At 39.6% G+C, this 22,217-nt stretch overlaps 1 protein-coding gene across 8 annotated transcripts in view; it reads left to right on the top strand.

The window, feature by feature from the left end:
- Nucleotides 1-22,217, top strand: part of RAPGEF6 (Rap guanine nucleotide exchange factor 6) — a 139,235-nt gene that overhangs the window by 55,916 nt on the left and 61,102 nt on the right. For all 8 annotated transcript variants that reach the window (XM_081185477.1, XM_081185473.1, XM_081185474.1 and 5 more), the window contains one exon: nucleotides 20,231-20,362. In XM_081185477.1, coding sequence (XP_081041603.1) covers nucleotides 20,231-20,362 — 132 coding nt within the window. The remainder of the gene's footprint in view (nucleotides 1-20,230; nucleotides 20,363-22,217) is intronic.

Here is a 22,217-nt window from a genome sequence, read left to right as displayed (position 1 = left end):
TTCTCGCAACATATATGACATTGCAAGAGGAAGCAATTATCTTTAAAGCTACATATTTTGGATATCCTTACTCTTGCTTTTTAAACAAAAGTTATACCTCCATGAAAGTTCCACTGCTTCTGCACAACAGCAAACTTTAGTGTCCTAGAAGCTATTTTCTGGTTGTTAAGGCTGAAGTGAAGTAATTGACTTGTGGGTGGAAAGTTCATAGAGCTCCTGAGCTTGAAAGTTCTTCTAGTATTCTCCCTCTTAATATTATTATGATAATGGAACATAGTAATAATAAATATGTACAGTACACAAAATTTGTTGATGTTTTGAAAATGAAGAACTAAAAATCAACTAAAAATTGTGTCACCCCCATTTGTCTCTACAATTTCAACGTGCTGTGTGCTAGGAATAGGTAGCATCCCCCTTTAGTATTGTTCTTGGTAAGGATTTAAGATAGCAAATGTTTCTTTAAAAGTTGGTGGCTGTTTCATGTGACCAGCAGCTTTTATATTCAGTGCATCTTTATTTATCTCTTCATCGTTTTGAGGTCAAATTTTCAAACCTATTTTTCTTACCAGCCCTGCAAATAAGTGATTTGAAAAGGTGAATATCCACTTTGGTCTTGTATTGTTGTCAGGCTGGAGGCTCTGTTCTTAGAATTCTCCTGTATCCATCTTCTGTTTCCTGTCTTTCCCCCTACCCTGAATAACTATCACAACACTGTATTTCTTCAGCTAGGAAAGGCAGCTGTGCTGTGGCAGTGCCCAATATCAGCCTACATGCTCAGGTGTGCACCACCCCCACCCCCAGTATGAGACTGAAAAAGGAGAGAAGACATACAGCCAGCATAGTGAAATTGACACCCATGACAGGAACTACTTTCTTTTCTAATATGCTTGCTTAGGAAAACATTTCTGCCCCTGCTCTTTGTTTCCTGGGATTCAAAGTTCAGTGACCCTGTGACACTAGAAGACTTGAGTGCTGCTTTCTTAGCACTATGTGTTTTCTAGCTTAGAGAAGTAATGTAGCATACTAAATCCTGACAAGATGGAGTCTCTGTGGTTAGGTGGCTATTATGGTGGAGAAGTGGGGATATGACCAGCTCTGGATAGGGTTGTACTGTTTCAGAAGGATCTTGTGGGTGTTTGTTGATCCATCATTGCCCTGGAGGCCTAGATGGCTGAAGTGGCTAAGTTTCAGTTCCAGCAGATTTGCAAGCTATGGCTTTACCTGGAGTGATCAGTGACTGATTTGGGACAACGTTTAAAAAGAGTGTTTCTTTTCACTGGGTATGTGTTATGGACTGGCTGGATGCAGAGGAGTGGACCAGCTGGGGTACCCCCAAGGGAAGAAGACTCAGAGCCCCAGGGGGTTGGTGGTAGGGCGATGATAAGTGCTCAAAGGAAGAAGAGGGAGCAGACTGGGAGGAGGAGGTGTTTGTAGCTGAAGGGTTAACAGAGCAGGAAGAGGCTGTGACAGGGAAGAGTTCAGAATCAGAGGCAAAAGAGGAGGCTAGTGAGGAGGGGGCCCAAGAAGTAGAGTGGAAGCAGGCTGCTGAAGAAGCCAGGGAGTCTCCCTGTCCGGCTGTGACCAGCTCCCCTCCTCCCTGGTCTCCCAGAACATGAAGAGGAATGAAGAGGGGTGGAGCAAAGAGAGACAAGACGAGGGACCCTCAGTTTGCTGGGAAGGACCAAGGGGAGGAGGAGCCTTAGAGAGCGGTGGGAAGGCAGGAACCTTCAGTCCTCACAACTGCCTCCTTGGGGCAAGACCTACTGGAAGACTTGCTGTGATCACTAGGCCTGAGCTATCTTGTTTCTTTGAATAAAGAGTTAACTTCACGGACACCTTGTGACTTATTGCTGACTTGCTTCCAACTCCTGCCTTGATAGTATGTTGGGGATCACGTGGGCAGTCACATTTCACTATTTTGTTCACAGTTCTGTCACTTTACTTTAAAAAATGATATTTTAGACTGGGAAAGATGCAAAAAAGAAAAAAGAAGAAAAAGGGCAACCAAAGGGAGCCAAGGGCTGGAACAACTCCACAATGAGGAAAGATTGCAACTTGGGAATTTTTAATTTAGAAAAAATGTGAACAAGGGGAATGATAGAGCATAGTGTGATGAAAGTGAATAGAGAAGTCCACCCCCCCTTGAAATAATAGAACTTGTGCCTTCCTGTAAAGCTGAATGTTAGAAGACAAAAGGAAGTACTTCTACACACAGCGGACAGTTAGAAATATAGAATTTGCTCTTACAAGATGTAGTGGTGGCCACCAATATGGCTTTAAAAGAGAATTAGATGGATTCAGGGCTATGTTTTACCTTTACTGTCAGAGACAAAATGTGACAGCGAATACCAGTTGCTGGGAATCACAGGTGGAGTGGGTGTTCTTGCATTCTGGTCCTGCTTGGCCAGGACTAGGTGGACCATTGGCCTGATCCAATAGGATCTTCCTTATGTTCTTACATAATGATGATGTGAATGAGTCAGAATGGCGGCAATACATCCTGTCCTCACTCTTGAGTGGACAGATCCTTTTGCCACATTGTACAGCACTCCATCACCAAAATGTTTTACAGAGTGGTCAAAGATTTTTGTGAAACACTTCAACCGTATTCCCATTTTTGCCCCAGGCCTACTAGATGCTGCTTTATTCAAGGGAAAGGGAAAGGTAAAGGGACCCCTGACAGTTAAGTCCAGTCGCGAACAACTCTGGGGTTGTGACGCTCATTTTGCTTCACAGGCCGAGGGAGCCAGGTAAACATACCTTATTGCCTGAAACCAAGAATAAAAGTTTGTGTTAATTAGGAATCTTAAACTATGTGTTGTAGTTCATTACTTTTCTTTGGTTGTGCTGTTTTCTCCTTTCTTCTCTTAGTCAAGCTTTTCTAAATGTATCATGTAGTAAATATGAGTTTGACTGTATACCTCTGGCCATTTCCCATCATACATTCTAAAATACTTCCAGGTTCATTCTTGGGTTGTTTGTGTATGGCATTCAAAATTCCTTATCACCTCTTATCAATGTACCACTGTTAAGAAATATTACTGCTTACATGACCACTTTTTTATTGGCATGTAGGATTTTATTTAATTTAAGAAATTTTGCTTTTCAGACGGACCTCACAAAGCAGTTTACATAAGTTGTGACTGATGGACCACCAAAGATTTTTTTTTACCTATATTTCAAGCCATTTAATGTCTGTTTCATCCCTGGAATGTTAAACCCCACCCCATAAGTTTGAAATAGGAATGGGTTTTCCCAACTTAAATAATCTATTTAACTATACATTACCTTCCAAAGCCTTGACTGTGTGAAGCAAATTAAAGTATAGTATAGTATATAATGTTTAAATATTCAATTGTGCTTCTTACTTGGAAACTGTATATTTTCTAAGGGCTTAGACCTAATTGAGATAATGTAAATACAACTTGTAAGGGTATCTTGATCTCTGCAGAAGTGTTGATGGAATGAATAGTGCAGGTATTATAATAATGTAAGTACAGTGAGTACAGCACTGCTTTTATGTTTTTAATCTGTTAAAATCAAATGTTTCACGTGTTACTGAAGTATCACTGTGAGACATTGAAGGGATTTGGTCTGTCTGAAACAATTTATCCTAAGAGTTTCCCAGGATAAAACTCTTTAAGTCATAAAACATTTTGGGTCCTTGAGCACATTTGCAAACTGAGAAACTATTGAGAAACTGCCGTGTGTGCACAAGGAACTCTGGTGGCATGAAGGTAGCACTCTATAGGCACGTGTGACCCTGTGGATGTCATATTGGAGACCCCTGAGTTATGTCAACTAGTCCATCCTTGCAAGGGTGTAATTTCTTGACCTGGTCGTGATGGGATCCACTTTCCCATACATTTTAAGAATACTAATAAGAAATAGCATTGATGTGGGAACATAAATCTACATAAATAAAAGTTTATTTTAATAATAAAAATAAAATCTCTTTGCTTTTTTATAATACCATTTGTAGTAAGTCTCTTTTTAGAAAGAACTTACTTGAAGACGAACCTTTAATTTAATGCAGAGATCTTAATAATGTAATCATGACATCCTAACAAGCTGATTGAGTTAAAAGATCTACTTCTTGTACATGGGAAAGCAATTGTGAAGTAAGATATTTTACTCTTGAGGTTAAATATTATAAATAATACAGTAGGCCTGACTCATACCTAATAGTCAATCTGTTGTTGGTTTTCTATTGGACAAGTGTACTCTCTTCTCCTGATCTCCTCCTCCTTCCATCCCTCTTTGGGACAAACTGTAGTTTTCCTTTCTGATCAAAATGGGCAAAAAGCAACTTGCCTCCAAACCTAAATGAAAAATCCATTTCAAGCTCTAATTTCTAGGCAAATTGTGGTTTGTGCAAATCAACGGCAGCCAAGATGGTGCTCTCCAGATGTTGTTGGATTCAAACTGATTCAATTTGAATCAAATTAGGTGGAGCCATTGTTCAGTGGTAAAATCCATGTTTTACACACAGGAGGTCCCAGCTTCAACCCCTGGCGCCTCCGGGTAGAAAAGGCTCTTGACTCAGATCCTGGAGAGCCACTTGCAGTCAGTGTAGACAATATTGTTCTAAATGGACCGATGGTCTGACTTGTGTGTAAAGCATATTGTCCTATGGTTAAAAAGCAGCCTCTGTCATAAAAATTACATTTAGAATGCTTACATTCAGAATTGTTACTAATTAATAGTATTTGACATTGACTTCTTGTGATATTACTACGTTAAAATATTATTTGACCACATAGATAATGTACAAGTTGCCTATTTAAATCTGACTGCTATAGATGAAAGTGCAATCCTGTGCATGTCTACCTGGAAAAAGGTTGTATTAATTTCAGGGGACCATATTCCGTGGTGAGTTTAATGGTGGCCGCAAAACTCCCACCCTCCTGGACCACTTGAACATAGCTGAGGATCTTGGTGAACCACTTCATGATTTTTCCAGACTGTTATAGCAGTTTTAATGTACTGTGCTAGATGCTGTATGATTTTTAATTGTATTCTTATTGCTGCTTTTATTTCTTACGTATTATTGTATCACAATCTGAATTCCATAAAATTCAAATTTGTAATACAATAAGATACAATGTAAGAAATAGAATATAAGAAGCAGTAATATTACAATTAAAAATCAATGTATATTTTTAATACGATGGGTGTGCTGTCTTCACCCATAAATCCACAGACATAACAGAGACCGCCTGAATGGTTTGCAGGCCACAGTTTGGGAATCCCTTGGGTATAGGATTACAATCTTAATCTATACTGCTTCAGTTGGTTCCTTGTTGGGATTCTTAATGGAAGCACCCCACCTTCCAAGACAACCATGTACCTTCTACTTGTCTGTTGTTGCTTTTGCTTTCCTTCTGTTCAACACACTGTATAACATTCAGAAAGATGATTTGGTTCCCACAGACCATTGATGTCACCAGTTTTAGTTGAATACAAATTTCATTTCCTTGTTTAAAACAAGAGTTCCTAGTAACTTGAAATAAATCACTCTGTTTTTATTGCTTTTGATTTTCTTTGCATTGTTTAAAGTGGTTTAAAATAGGTAAAAATGCTTGGGCACTTACTGGAACAAATTTTCACAGCTCTTACCGTAAGGTTGCTATAATCAAAGACAGATGTAGAAAATTATGTAGCATAAATGCTTTTATATTCTCTGGCATTTTCGCTCTTCTTAATTCTGAAATGGTACATTGCATTTTTGTCCTTCAAGGCTTAATAATAGGAACTTAGCCAGCTTGATCAGATAACTAATTTTATCCTTCTGTAGTTTTTAAGGAAAAAATATTGGTAATGTTTTTATTGCTTGTGAATGTTTAACTTCTGTTTTCTTTTATATGTTGCTCATTGTCAGACGTGTGTGTTGATTTATATAAAATGCTTTGTACCATGAAAGACTTTGAAGGCTTCTTTGTGAGAGGGGATACAGTCGTACCTTGGTTTTCAAACAGCTTAGTTCTCGAACGTTTTGACTCCCGAACGCCGCAAACCTGGAAGTGACTGTTCTGATTTGCAAACTATTTTTGGGATCCGAACGTCTGACCGGATTTCCATGGCTTCTGATTGGCTGCAAGAGCTTCCTGCAGCCAATCAGAAGCTGTGCTTTGTTTCCGAACATTTTGGAAGTCAAACGAACTTCCAGAACGGATTCTGTTCAACTTCTAAGGTACGACTGTACTAAGGAATAAAACAATGAAAACAATCACTTGGTAACTCTCTGACTTTGTGTTTACACATATGACTAGATTGATAGTTTGGACACTTGGACATTGGACAATCACTGATTATTGTCACATTAAGACTTGCATAACTTGAAAGAGACCTGAAAGATCATCTCACCCCTTATACACCTCCTGCAAATACGATGTAAAATTTTCAGGTCAGATTTGTTTTAAAATTTGTTGTTGACATAAATCATTGTTGTCAATGTAGTCTCCAATAAACCTTTGTTGCTAATTTTTAAAAGAAAAGTATTTTCACACAGTTTGAGAGTGATGGTTGGGAGTGTGAGCCACAAGCCTTCAATTGACATTCCATCTCAGCTGTGAATTCCCTAGGTGATAATAGGCTATCCACTAATATGACGGCCAACCTATTGGAAATTAACGAAGATAAGGTTGTGCTTATGATGTTAACTTCATGAATGAATTATTTCAGTGCTGCTTATGTGGAGGTGTCTTTAAGTTGGGACCAGAAACCACAGCTAGACTTGTGTGTGAAGCAGACCTAAGGAATTGTACTGGTTGCCAGTATGCTACTTAGCCACGCTCAAGGTTTTAAAGTTGGTGCATAAGGCCCTATATAGCTCAGAACTAGGCTACCTGCAAGAACATCTCTGCCCTCTACAACCCTGTCCAACCACTATGGTGTGCTGAAGAGACTCTGTTGACAGTACCTTGTGTTTCGGTTGCTTGGATTGTCTGTACATGAAACAGGTCCTTCAATTTGGTGGCACTGGTTCATTGGAACTCCATCCCTCTTTAAGTACACCAAGCATCTATGATCTTGGGCTTTCACTTATGCTTTACAAATTTGTAGAGGTATTATTAGTTTGTGTGCAACAAGCTCTACAATAATGCTGACACTTTTAATACAGTGGTACCTTGGGTTACATACGCTTCAGGTTACAGACTCCGCTAACCCAGAAATAGTACCTCGGGTTAAGAACTTTGCTTCAGGATGAGAACAGAAATTGTGCTCTGGCGGCATGGCAGCAGTGGGAGGCCTCATTAGCTAAAGTGGTGCTTCAGGTTAAGAACAGACCTTCGGAATGAATTAAGTACTTAACCCGAGTTACCACTGTATTAGGAGTAATGATTATAGCGTCAAAATAGTTATTTTGTGGCTGTTACATTGAAGAAATTCAAATTTCAGGTTGCAGTTCACTACCAACAATAACATTAGATAAACACATATATTTAATAATATTAGTTGTCCTCTTCTTTTTAAATTGTATGAAATGTGCCTTTTAAATCATGCAGTTCAACATACTAAATATTGAAATTTTAGAAAGGAGAAACTGCCTGTTTAAATATCTCCCGAAGACTAATTTAGTAAAGCTAATCATGAAAGTTAGGCAACCGATATATAACAATCTGTCAAAACTAATAAGCATTCAGTGTATGCACAATTTATTTTTTTAAAAAGGCAAGTTTACTTCATGAGTGTAATCTCAATATTAAAATTTATTGCTCATTTGAAAACAACGAAAGCCATTCTATACATATATGTATAATTTGTCCCTCTTTCATCAGTATAGAATAGAATCATAGAATCATAGAGTTGGAAGAGACCACAAGGGCCATCGAGTCCAACCCCCTGCCAAGCAGGAAACACCATCAGAGCACTCTTGACATATGGTTGTCAAGCCTCTGCTTAAAGACCTCCAAAGAAGGAGACTCCACCACACTCCTTGGCAGCAAATTCCACTGTCGAACAGCTCTTACTGTCAGGAAGTTCTTCCTAATGTTTAGGTGGAATCTTCTTTCTTGTAGTTTGGATCCATTGCTCCGTGTCCGCTTCTCTGGAGCAGCAGAAAACAAGGAACATCGCAGTTACATTTCCTTTCAAAAAATGAAAGCTGACTTAATTAGCAGTCAGCTACTTAATTTCCCAACTGAATGGGTGTACACTCATGGGTGTAGCTTCTTATTCATGATCAGGGATATTTATGTAAATAAGTTTACAGTGCCCATATTAAGAAACATCTTTCATATAAGTAAATAGTACAATACTGTTTCTAGCTACTGAAATACAAATGCTAAGCAAGTGGACCCGTACACAAAATTCATTTATTAATAGTGATCATAAAGATACAGAACTAATAAGCAACATAGAAAAATAATAATAAACATGTAATTCTTTGATACTCTCCGAAAGGTTAAAAAAATCTATATACAAAATGGAATTTATTGAAAACTTTATAACTGAACCTTTTTTTTTTAAATGGATGCTAACTACTGGCCAGAGTGCTAAAAGGAAAGGAGCAAACCCATATGGGTGCTGCCCCCATTGCTTTTGCTGCTTCCCAGGGAAAGAGTGAGGGTGTTTTGGAGAGGTGATGGCAGCAGGAGGACTGGTGGTGAGGTAGGGTAGCTTACTTTTACTTTGAGGTGGGCTTTCATGAGCCGCCCAAGTTCTTTCTTAAGTATAAGCTCCAATAGGTTTGTGGAATCCCTAGTTTTATGTCAGCAACCTATGAGAGCGAACTTTTGGAATATACTTGCATTTGTAGCAACTTTGAAAAATCATGACATTTTGGATTTACATACACTGGTGATTTGTGATAGATAAATACAGAGAAGTAATTGAATGAATGAAGCTAGTTTGCTACCAAGTTATAGATAAACATGAGCCTGCCCTTACTATTTTCATAGCCAATTGGCAGCTGCTCTCTAGCAATTTGGGAGAAGAGGAGGGATGTACGCATACAAGCACCTAAGAAGAGGGGATCGGACAAGTCTATTACCATGAGGGGGTGGAGTTTAGTTGTGCCTGTTTCTTGCTTTAGTTTTTGTCTCTGGAGTAGAATGGTACCCAGAAAAAGCTTTGATTGGCTCAGAGGTCCTGATGCTGAAAAAGAGTTCATGTGTCTTTTCTGTAAATGGTGTTATATCCTGAGCACCCATTCAGAATGCTAGGCTTTTGACTCACAAAATGTACACATTAGGACTGCTGCCCAATTAAAGATATCTTAATTGATTAATGCAAGTGGGTAAAATATAAAGCAAGAATCATACTTGCTTGGTTTTTATGTTGAAAACATAAGATGAGCTCCGCTGGGCCAGGCCAAAGACTCACCTAGAGCAGCATCAGGATTTCACAGTTGCCAGTGTGAAGCCCACAAGCAGGGGCAGAGTGCAACAGCACTGTCCTCTCCTTGGCACTTGTGAGCAACTGGTATTCAGAGGGATACTGCCTCAGACACTGAAGGTAGAGCATAGCTATTGTGACCAGCAGCAATGGATAGCCTTATTCACCATGAATTGGTCTAATTGTCTTGTAAGCCATCAAAATTAGTGGCCGTTATTTCATCTTGTGGGAGTAAATTTCATAGTTTATTTTGAAGAAGTATATGTGCATGTCATGTAGCAGGCAGCTTGGAAAGAGGCATTTCCTTCTTTCAAAGAGAAAAGGGAAAATGTCTCTTTTAAGATGGTGTTGTTGATATGCTGTCAAAAATATGGAATTTGTCACTATATTCTGCATCTGCATCTTTACTGAACATTTGTCAATGTAGTAGCAAGATAGATAGATAGATGGAGTTGGAAAGAGGACCCAGGAAATTACAGACTCATCAGTTTTAAATTCTGTCCTACATAAAGTGGTGGGAAACTGCTATGGAGAGTTTTCTGACCCTCTTGAGCCAGTGGGGCGGCAGAAGTTATGGTAATGTGCCATTTTTACTGCATGTTAAAGGCACTTTTTCAGAAGTCCACACTGAAGAATGCTATCCAATATGCAATACAAATTCTTCTGCAAAGTATGCAGCTTTAGTCTTTGAAAGCGCAATGCATCTGTTTCGGGATTATGACCCCATATCAGAAAACTAACTGCTTGAGTTATTGAAAGTTTCATTTAATCAGTTATTCACTGAATTGTTCAAATGAGGGGTAGCGAAATTGTGGCCTCCAGATGTTTCTGACCTATAGTACTCATCATTCCTGATAACTGGAAATGTTGACTGGGGTTGATGGTAGTTGGAGTACAACAACTTATGGAGAGCCATAGGTTAGCTGCTCTAGCGGAGAAGTTTTGTTGTTTTTGTTATTAATATCTGGTGTTAAGATATTTTAGAATTGTATATTAAGAACAGCCTACGTTAGTAACAATTCTGTAGCAGATAGTTTTGAAAAAGTAAATTTGTATAGAGGAAAGAGCTAGGTGAAAATATATCCCATAAGCTTGAATTGTTTGCGTTTTGTATATAAGGGAAACTAGTTTTAAATTGTAATTTTGGGGTAGAATATAAACATTTAAGCTACTGAAAACATGTCTTGAAAAGAGTTATTCTCATAACAAATCCTCAGTATGAAGTAGGTTACTTGTGGGTCTTCAAAAAGGCCTCCTTGTTCTTGGTCACATAGGTGGCATAATGCATTCAGTGTATTAAATGTTAAGAAAAACATGCTGAAAACATGGAACAAAGCAATACAACATAAATTATAATGATAGGTATATTTTAAATGGTCGTGTTTTGTCATGTTTCTTGGCTAATAAAAAATAAAGAAGCTTCAAAATGGTGAAAGATAGAAAATCAAGTGGGGATTACAGTCTCTCCAATCAATTTCTTAAAGCAGGCTTCCTCAAACTTGGTCCTCTAGATGTTTTTGGCCTACAACTCCGATGATCCCTAGCTAGCGAGAGCAGTGGTCAGGAATGATGGGAACTGTAGTCTCAAAACATCTGGAGGGCCGGGTTTGAGGAACCCTGCCTTAAAGAGAGATTGGTGAAGCAGCCCATGTTTTGTGGGGGAAGGGGCACAGTCCAGTGGTAAAAGAAATTGGTTTGCATGCAGTAGGTCCCAGTTTCAATCCCAGTGTCTCTTGGTAGGCCCAGGATAGATTCCTGTCTGAAACCCTAGAGAGTAGTTGCAGAGACAGTACTGAGCTAGATGGTACCAGTGGTTAAACAATAGAATTATTTCAACTCCCATATGTCCTAGCCAGCCTGGCCCAGTAGTCAGGGATGATGGGAATCGTACATCAATAAAATCTGGAAGATCACGGATTCCTTATATCTGATCTAAATATTACATTCAACTACCTGAGTATATAATCCTCACCACCACCACCATCATCATCCAGGTTGAATTATTGAAATATGTTTTACAAGGGACTGTGTTTGAAAACAGCCCAGAAGCTTCAATTACAGTGGCACCTCTGGTTAAGAACTTAATTCATTCTGGAGGTCCGTTCTTAACCTGAAACTGTTCTTAACCTGAGACACCACTTTAGCTAAAGGGGCCTCCCGTTGCCACCACCACATGATTTCTGTTCTCATCCTGAAGCAAAGTTCTTAACCCGAGGTACTATTTCTGTGTTAGCAGAGTCTGTAACCTGAAGCGTCTGTAACCCGAGGTACCACTGTAGTGCAGAATGTGATTGCCAGACTGCTGACTGTTGAAGGTTGAAGGCAAACTGATCTTGTAACACCAATTCTGTTCCATCTGCACTGGATTCTGAGGTCACTTCAAGGGACTGATTTTCACCCTTAGATATTTATTCCCTTGTTGAAACTTTTCATAAGTTAAATCAGTCTATACAGTGGTACCTCAGGTTAAGAACTTAATTCGTTTTGAAGGTCCGTTCTTAACCTGAAACCTTTCTTAACCTGAGGTATCACTTTAGCTAATGGGGCCTCCTGCTGCTGCCACGCCGCCGGAGCACAATTTCTGTTCTTATCCTAAAGCAAAGTTCTTAACCTGAAGCACTATTTCTGGGTTAGCGGAGTCTGTAACCTGAAGTGTATGTAACCTGAAGCGTATGTAACCTGAGGTACCAATGTACAATTTTATCATTTGAATCACATATGTTTGCTTTTTTATCATTCTGAAATGAATTATAATTCATGTTCTCTGCTTGTCTCTTTTCCTAGTTTCCCTACCCCATGCCTCAGCTGTCAACCTAGAACACGGGCTACAATGACAGCTTTTCTATCCTAAGGGCCATGTGTGCCACCCTTAGAAAAACAAATTTCCAGACTGCTGTCAGACAGCTATTATTCTAGGTCTGGGTCACAAACCAAAGGTCCTGTGCCATCAGGACAGACTTTCTAAGAATAGATGTATTTTTAGCTAGCACATATGGATAAATAGCTTGCACATATAGCTTGCTGGTATTCTATCATAGGTTAGTTAATGAAGTATTTGTGTGTGATAGGAAACGCTATCTAGGCTAGAGAATATAATTAGGTGGCTGTGGGAGCAACGTCATTGAATGCCTTGACTCTTAATGCATTCAGGCACTCAGCACATTAGCACACTTTCATGGTCTCTTGCATTTTAATTTCCTCTTGTTAAAAAGGTCAGTAGTGGTGATTCAAGGCTGAAATGAAATGAAAGAATGTGGTTTTTGTATGTGAAACCTGTCACCTTAACACTGTCAGTTGTCTGATTCTAATCTGCCTTTTCATTAAATAAACAGTCCATATTTTTGTATGACTATTTTATTAGTTACATGGATATAAGCCTGCCATCAGATCATTTCACACAGTTGACAAAGTAGGATAGTCAGTGAATGTCCATGTGCAATAAGAACGGTTATTTATTAATCATCTTCCACATATGCCCCAAAGAATGCACAAAATATAACAAAAACAGTTGCAAAACAACACAAAAAACAGCAGAAGATTAGTTATGAACAATACCTGTGTCAGCGATCTATTCACCCAGATGAGAAGGCTTAAATGTAAATAGCTAGATGGGAGAATACTGTGTTTTTCCATGTATAAGATGATGCTTTTTGCTAAAGAAAATTAGGAAAAATTTGAGTGTCATCTTATACATGGATAGTGAATGCAGAGGGGGGATGTGCAATTAATGGCAGCAACAAGCAGGAGATTGGCAGCGGCGATTGGGTGGGTGATTGTGGCTGCGGCAAGGCCTGCTGGCAATTGGCTGTAGCTGCAGCAATTGGGCAGGTGTTTGGCGGCTTTGGCAAGGCAGGCAGGCGATTGGCGGCTGCGGCAAGTGGGCGGGTGGGCTGTTGGTGGCTGTGAGCAGGCAGACAATTGGTGGCTGTGGCAAGTTGTGCGAGCAGCAGTGACAGGCAGGCGGGTAAGTGATTGGCGGAAGTGACCTCCCCCCCCCCCCAATCTAAACAACTTAGTTTCTTAATTTTGGATTAAAAGAAATAGAGGCCATCTTATACATGGGGGCATCTTATACATGGAAAAATATGGTATCTAGGAAACATATGCATTACAGAATTTGTTGTTGTTTAGTTGTGTCCGACTCTTCGTGACCCTGTGGACCAGAGCACGCCAGGCACTCCTGTCTTCCACTGCCTCCTGCAGTTTGGTCAACTCATGTTGGTAGATTCGAGAACACTATCCAACCATCTTGTCCTCTGTCGTCCCCTTCTCCTTGTGCCCTCTATCTTTCCCAACATCAGGGTCTTTTCCAGTGAGTCTTCTCTTCTCATGAGGTGGCCAAAGTATTGGAGCCTCAGCTTCGGGATCTATCCTTCCAGTAAGCACTCAGGGCTGATTTCCTTCAGAATGGATAGGTTTGATCTTCTTGCAGTCCATGAGACTCTCAAGAGTCTCCTCCAGCACCACAATTCAAAAGCATCCGTTCTTCAGCAATCAGCCTTCTTTATGGTCCAGCTCTCACTTCCATACATCACTATTGGGAAAACCATAGCTTTAACTTGACGGACCTTTGTTGGCAAGGTGATGTCTCTGCTTTTTAAGATGCAGTCTAGGTTTGTCATTGCTTTTCTCTCAAGAAGCAGGCATTTTTTAATTTCATGACTGCTATCACCATCTGCAGTGATGATGGAGCTCAAGAAGGTAAAATCTCTCACTGCCTCCATTTCTTCCCCTTCTGTTTGCCAGGAGGTGATGGGACCAGTGGCCATGATCTTAGTTTTTTTGATGTTGAGCTTCAGACTATATTTTGCACTCTCTACTTTCACCCTCATTAAAAGGTTCTTTAATTCCTCCTCACTTTCTGCCATCAAGGTTGTGTCATCTGTGTATCTGAGGTTGTTGATATTTCTTCCGGCAATCTTAATTCCGGTTTGGGATTCATCCAGCCCAGCCTTTTGCATGATGAATTCTGCATATAAGTTAAATAAACAGGGAGACAATATACAGCCTTGTCGTACTCTTGTTCCATACCCAGTTCTAGCTGTAGTTTCTTGTCCCACATAGAGATTTCTCAGGAGACAGATGAGGTGATCAGGCACTCCCATTTCTTTAAGAACTTGCCATAGTTTGCTGTGGTCGACACAGTCAAAGGCTTTTGCATAGTCAATGAAGCAGAAGTAGAAGGTTTTTTAGAACTCTAGCTTTCTCCATAATCCAGCGCATGTTTGCAATTTGGTCTCTGGTTCCTTTGCCCCTTTGAAATCCAGCTTGCACTTCTGGGAGTTTTGGTCAACATACTGCTTAAGCCTGCCTTGCAGAATTTTAAGGATAACCTTGCTAGCGTGTGAAATGAGTGCAAATGTGCGGTAGTTGGAGCATTCTTTGGCACTGCCCTTCTTTGGGATTGGGATGTAGACTGATCTTCTCCAATCCTCTGGCCACTGCTGAGTTTTCCAAACTTGCTGGCATATTGAGTGTAGCACCTTAACAGCATCATCTTTTAAAATTTTAAATAGTTCAGCTGGAATATCATCACTTCCACTGGCCTTGTTATTAGTAGTGCTTTCTAAGACCCATTTGACTTCACTCTCCAGGATGTCTGGCTCAAGGTCAGCAACCACACTACCTGGGGTGTACGAGCCATCCACATCTTTCTGGTATAATTCCTCTGTGTATTCTTGCCACCTCTTCTTGATGTCTTCTGCTTCTGTTAGGTCCTTTCCACTTTTGTCTTTTATTATGGTAATCTTTGTACGAAATGTTCCTTTCATATCTCCAATTTTCTTGAACAGATCTCTGGTTTTTCCCATTCTATTGTTTTCCTATATTTCTTTGCATTGCTCGTTTAAGAAGGCCCTCTTGTCTCTCCTTGCTATTTTTTCGGAAATCTGCATCCAATTTCCTGGCTTGAATAACTCAGAGAAGCTATGAGCTATGCCGTGCAGGGCCACCCAAGACAGACAGGTCATAGTGGAGAGTTTTGACCAAACGTGATCCACCTGGAGTAGGAACCGGCAAGCCACTCCAGTATCCCTGCCAAGAAAACTCCATGGACAAAGACAACAGGCATTACAGATTAGTGAAAACTTAATACAGTGGTACCTCGGTTTACGGGACGCGAGTGGCGCTGTGGGTAAAACCTCAGCGCCTAGGACTTGCCGATCGCATGGTCGGCGGTTCGAATCCCCGCGGCGTGGTGCGCTCCCGTTGCTCGGTCCCAGCGCCTGCCAACCTAGCAGTTCGAAAGCACCCTCGGGTGCAAGTAGATAAATAGGGACCACTTACTAGCGGGAAGGTAAACAGCGTTTCCGTGTGCTGCGCTGCCTCGCCAGAGCAGCTTCGTCACGCTGGCCACGTGACCCGGAAGTGTCTGCGGACAGCACTGGCTCCCGGCCTCTAGAGTGAGATGAGCGCACAACTCTAGAGTCTGGCAAGACTGGCCTGTATGGGCAGGGGTACCTTTACCTTTTTTTACCTCGGTTTAGAAACTTAATCCATTCCAAAAGTCCATTCTTAAACCAAAACCACTCTTAAACTGAGGCATGCTTTCTTTAATGAGGCCTCCTGCCACCGGTGCCCTTCCACCATTTGGATTTCATTCTTAGACCAAGGTAATGTTCAGAAACCGGGACACTACTTCCAGTTTTACGGAGTTCATAAACAGGACTGTTCTTAAATCGAGATACCACTGTAGTTTTATTTTAGTATTTTTTCATTTCCATTAGTGCATAATAGTATTAGGCAATATGTATCAACTTTATTTGCATGATGAGCGTGTGAGCTAGGGCAATTATACAGTAGGGCGCAAAGGCTGAAGTAGGGGTTGCCCAGCATCACCTGGTGAGTTACTGGGACTTGAACTGTCACTGAATGCAGCTCTATCACTGTTCACTGGGCTACATTGACATTGGCAGCAAGATGTGTGGGAAGTACCTATTTGTGTTTTGGTCCTGTCCCCTGTTAAGTATACTTGGTGTCTATGGAGCAATTGTCCCCATGTAAACCCACAGTTATAAGGTGCAAATAAATATTCTTGAAAAGATTAGTCTGTTTGATGCAGGAAGTCTGGAGCCTATAAAACAAAAAGTGACTGTATTCCAAAGAAATGTGGTTGGCAAGTAGCCCAGTGCAGAGCTAATTTAGTGATCTAAGAGTTGGCTTGGTATTCTTGAGTAATTTCAGGATTTGTTTCTTATACTGATTAGGGCAGGAAAGCTAGAGGAAAATAGGTAGGGGAGACAGTCTTTCAGACTGAGCAACAAGTAGTAGAGATATAGGCAACATGAGAAGTTTTTAAATGAGGTCCATTTGGATGTGCCATAGAACCAAGAAGAGTAGAGTAGCCAGAATGAGTACAATAGCCAGAATATATATAGAAAATCACCAATCCTCGAGTTGTAACTTTCTTCTATGCATGCAGTATTAGGAAAAAGAAGTACTTTTCCTGCAATAAATACAGCTTTAGGGAAGGCAATGGACAGTAGGATCTGCAAGGTTTCTAGTGGTAGGAATGGCAGTAGAACAATATTTCATTGTTCAGGCAGCTGAACAAATAATTGTATGTTTGCAGCATTATTATAAGAATTCTTGATGCAGGTAATGATCTGGCTGGAGAGGGCAAATTGCTCCTGGAAAACATGTCTTTGGTTTACACAATCTCTCATTTGAAACATTCACAGTTGAATAAATATGTTATATTATACTGAGTAAACATGGCTCAAACCTTATCCTACATTTCATTTTCACAACTGCTACCATCATGTTACAAATTCATCATATCAGTGCGGTTCAACATAGTGAAGTATGTAAGGCAGCTCAATATGTGTGGATAATAAATGTGATGTATATAAAATAGAGGCAGAGATTTATGTTAAAAATGGCAGGCAGCACAAAGGTTGCTTGTCTCAAATAGGTATTTTGTGCATTCATGCACCTCATTTCAGCTTTGGAGATTTATTAGTCTGTTTTCTTAAAAATAATTCACATTTGCTCGTTCAGTCTCTTTCACCCACTATACAAATTCCGTTTGGTACCACACGGTTCAGCATAGACGTTGCCAACTACTGATTTATAAAGAGGAGGGACCAATATGCTTTTAGCAGAATCTATTACAATCTGAATTATTTTAGTTTATAAAGAGAAGAGGAGTAATTTTGGATTCACTTGTCAACTGAACATAAAATACTGATTCTATCTTGAGGGAAATGTAGCTCTGCTTACAGTGATAACTACTTATTCGCTCAGTCAGAAATATAAAGCCAACTTTTACAAATGATATCCAATAAATGTAGACTGCATCTGAATTTTATTTTCTTTAAAATAGCAAATATTTCTAGATTTCACTGTAATAGCACCCAGAGAGATGGTGCTGGTGTTAGTATGTGGTACAGTTGACCATGCAAATGAGATCCAGCCACTTCTTAAATGAATTTGCAGTCCACTGAAGAATCCAGTCCACTATTTTAACTTTTAACTTTTAATAAAGGCTTGCTAATGGATGCCCAAATAACATCCATGGCAATTTTCACCAACTTCAATAGGTACTGCAGCTTTAGCCCTTCTCGAAGAAACATGATCTTGCTTTGGTGAATCATGCCATGATAACATTTTACATGGGGTTGTCTTTGGAAACTGGCAGCTGGTTGAAAATATAGTTGCTACTATATTTATCTGGTGATTTAAGCATCTGTACTGGTTTTAGGTTTGTTTATGGGCATAATTAAATCCCTAAATCAGGGATGAGAAACCAGCTCTCCAAACGCTGCTGAACTCCCAACTCTCATCAGTCCCAGCCAGCGTGGATAGTGGTCAGGGATGATAGGAGTTGTAGTCCAACAGTATCTGGAAGACCACAGGTTTCTCACTGCTGCCCTAAATGGTCTGGGATATTGGTATCGTCTGCTTCCAATGAACCTCCAAACAGTTAGGATCTTTGGAGCCTCTGCTTTGAACATCACTCCCTTCAAAAATAAAGGGCCTGGCTATCTAAGGACAATGCTTTCTCTGGGTGGTGCCCTAACTGTGAAACCCCCTCCCCAAAATTATTGGCCATGTATTCATGCACTAGATTAAAAGTTTGTGTCCCCCCCTTAATAACTTAAGTTTTTTGCATCTCGGTTAATGGCTAGTGCATAATTGTTGACGTGATGTTTGATTTAATGTTTTATTTTGTAACTTGTTATGGAAATCTTACAGGCAGAATATAAGATAAAATATAGGCAGATATGTCATGGATATATTTATTTACATATAAGTTGACTATGTGATGATGTTGGCTAATGGGCATTTATGTCTGCTCACCTTCAGTGTTCTAGAATGGCAGACATGCAGGTGCTACTGAATTTAGTATTTCCCCTCCACACACACACACACACACACACACACACACCAAATAGAATACCTAGGACTTAGTAAATGTAGGTTGTCTTGCTTCAGAGCTGCCTTTGTGATTACATAAAGAGGTCATGCAAGTATATGCCAGGATCTCATCTAATGTGCTGACAGAAAGCCAATTAATTCTCAGCCAGGGGATTTATCCCCCCCCCCCTTTGCTTTCTTTCTTTAATATAAGCAGCCTGACATTCGGGCCAATCTGTTAGCTGGCTTTTGAAACTACTATTCAAATCTGGAAACTTCCTAATGTCCTTGGAACATGTTCACTATTTCGCATCTGCTGTTCTTTAGCAGGTGTTCAGAAAAATACAACTTGCAGATTCTCAATCTGAGCACATTGCTTCTGTTCACAGTTATGATTTTCTCTTTTAAAAAAGAAATACAGTTTTAAGCAGGTTGTTTTGAAATGTGCTAAAATTGAGTTAACTCAAGGTGTGCTTTAAATCTTTCCACTTATTCTTTCTATTTTTAGGAACAGTATTACAACATTTGGAGCACAGGCTCAAATGAACACGATGTCTTAATAGCTGTCATTCTGCTTCTGAACTAAATATTTTATTATTGTAATTAAATTACAAATAATCATTTCAGGTAGTGGTTCCTCCCTTATATTTATTGTGTTAACACTTTTGTATTATGCCAAACACACTGTACTAATAATTGTTGCATAATGTGATAGTAACAGATGTTTGCAGAATGCATTTGCAAAGAAGCATGTGGCAGCAGAGGCTACTGAAGTATTATTGTTTCCCAGCACTGGAAAATGGAGGTGCTTAGGTTAGAATGTGGAACCACTTGCATACAAAGCATTTATTATTATTTGATCCAATTTATGAAACACTTCCCATAAAACATCTTAAAGCAATTTCACAGTAAAAACATAACCAATGAAAACAATTCCATTATATAAAAACAATGAAACAATTTCATATGTAAAATTCATTTCCTATTCAATACAGGTATAGCCTAGGATATTGATCTCCTTTTGAAAGGCTTGTTTTAAAAAAGAAGGTCTTTAATTGGCACCAAAAAGGCAATAGAGACTGTGCCTGTTTGATGTATAACAGGAACGAGTTTCAAAGGTTAGGTGCCACCACACTGAAGAACAGATCTCTATATCTTATGGAACAGATCTCTTGATCTGCAGGAAAACCTCATCTGTAGAAAGAGTGACCAGTTGGGTACGTAGAGGGTAGGATGCTCTTTTAGCTTTTGTGGTCCCAAGAGGTGTAGGACTTTGTACACCAGAACCAACGCCTTGAACTTAGCAAAGTGCAATTTTTACATGCACAAGTTTTCACTGTAAGTTGTTTTCCTAAACTCAACAAGGCTTAATATGTAGTTGGTAACTGACAATATTTCAACCAAATTTTAAAAAATAATGCAATGTATATTGCATTTTCTCAGTCAGCATTAAATTATATCAAGTTAAACATAGCATGAATTGCTTGAAATTGAAAGCCTATTTAACTTCCCTTACATTGCACTTTGCTTCCAGCTTCCTGCAGACCTGACCAAGATGCATCTCACAGATGGTCAACATCCACAGGTGACACATGTCCCTTCAAGTCAGTCTGGTTGCAGCATTGCTAGTGATTCTGGGAGTAGCAGTTTATCTGACATCTACCAAGTAAGTCCAAAATTTGTTTTAACATTCTGTTTTCATAAAAAGAGGGAGGACCTAAATGGTTGAATCCCTGTATGCTAGCAGAAGCATAAGATTGCTATCATATACTTTTAAAGTTTGACAGCACAATGAACAAAATACAGTGGTACCTCAGGTTAAGTACTTAATTTGTTCCGGAGGTCCGTACTAAACCTGAAACTGTTCTTAACCTGAAGCACCACTTTAGCTAATGGGGCCTCCTGCTGCTGCTGTGCCGCCGTAGCACAATTTCTGTTCTCATCCTGAAGCAAAGTTCTTAACCCGAGGTAATATTTCTGGGTTAGCGGAGTCTGTAACTGAAGCGTATGTAACCCGAGGTACCACTGTAATATGTTGGGTTCAGTAAGACCAGAGGAATATTAAGTTTTGATTTGGAAGATAATGATGTTATTTGTTTCAAGTTAAAATCTTACTGAAATAATAATAAAATCATTGTTTGTGATAATTGGTAGTTATTCAAGTGATACCTGGCTATTGTAACCAATGGAGGTTTTCCCCCCATGATGCCTAAAGAAGCAATGTATCAACTGAGATTTAGGATACAATCAAAGGTGTTTTGGTGTCCTGAGTCCCAAGCCACTGAACAATCACTAGGCTCAGCAGCAACTGAAAAGGAGGGCAGTGCTCTTAATGATATGTGTGTGTGTTGAAGTCAACTTAAGCAAATGGCAGATTAGAGGGAGTTTGGCTTAATTAATTAATTAATTATTGTCAACTGTTTGACAATAATAGATTGGGTAAAAGCTGGGTTGCTTCCAACATTAGGCCTATTCAGAGTAGACTCACTGGAATAAATTAATATGGGTAACTTAAATGATCTAGGTTCAATTCTTCTACACTAACTTTGTTGGATACAACCCTTTATATTTTACATTAGTCTCATTAAATGTGCATATAGAGCTGTTTGCGAAATAGGAAGGAAACAGTGCTTAAACAATATAAATAGACTTAAGTATGTGTTTCTAGTTTGATGTAGGCACACTTTGTATCATTGGGTTATTGAGAGTTTTTTATACAGAGCTTCAGGCTTCTGCATTGCTAGGGGAACAAATGACATGAACCCTACTAAACTCTTCAGCCTCCTTTTCTTCTTCTTTCGGTTGGCCGGGGGGGGGGGTGGCTTTTGGCTATTTGAACCCATGTGTCTTTATTCAACTTAGGGGGGGGAGGCCTTGGGGGTCTTGACACGCAACTTAAGGCTGCCTTATAATGAAACTTGTGTCTCACTAAAGAGCTTGTAGTACAAAAAAAATTGTGAAAGATTTGGATCAAAATTCCTATGACTACAGGGAAGATTATTTGAATTCAAGAATCAGACAACAATATATAGTAGGACAGCTACATCTCAGTGGTAGAGCAATTGCTTTGTATGACAAAAGCCCCAGATTCAACCTGCCACATCTCCAAGTTCATCTGGAAAACATCCCTGTTTTAAACCCTGGAAAGGTTTAAAACAGTGCTGAGACAGTGCTGAGCTGGATAGACTAGCGGTTTTACTCTTTGTAAGGCAGATTCCTATTTTCCTATATCTGTTCCTGCTTAATTCTCTCTGTGGATTCAGACAACTGCTTAAAAGTGAACTATGTGGTGGCTCCAAATATATAGAAAGCCAGGCATCTATACCTTACGGCCATGCAGTAAGACCAGAATAATTAGTCTCCTGCCCGGACCATCAGCTTCTAGACATTCATGGTGGGAAAGACTGTAGAAGAGTCTATGTATGTGAGCTTTAAAAAAAAAAGACAAAAGAAAAAAAAAAGATTGCACAGCTGGGTTAAACATGTCAGATTCATGCATTCCTAAGTCATGGAATAGCTTG

This window comes from Podarcis bocagei, assembly GCF_964188305.1.
Source record: "Podarcis bocagei genome assembly, chromosome: 2".
Classification (NCBI taxonomy): domain Eukaryota; kingdom Metazoa; phylum Chordata; class Lepidosauria; order Squamata; family Lacertidae; genus Podarcis; species Podarcis bocagei.
Note: the sequence above shows the minus strand (reverse complement) of the source record. Positions and strands in the feature narration are given on the sequence as shown.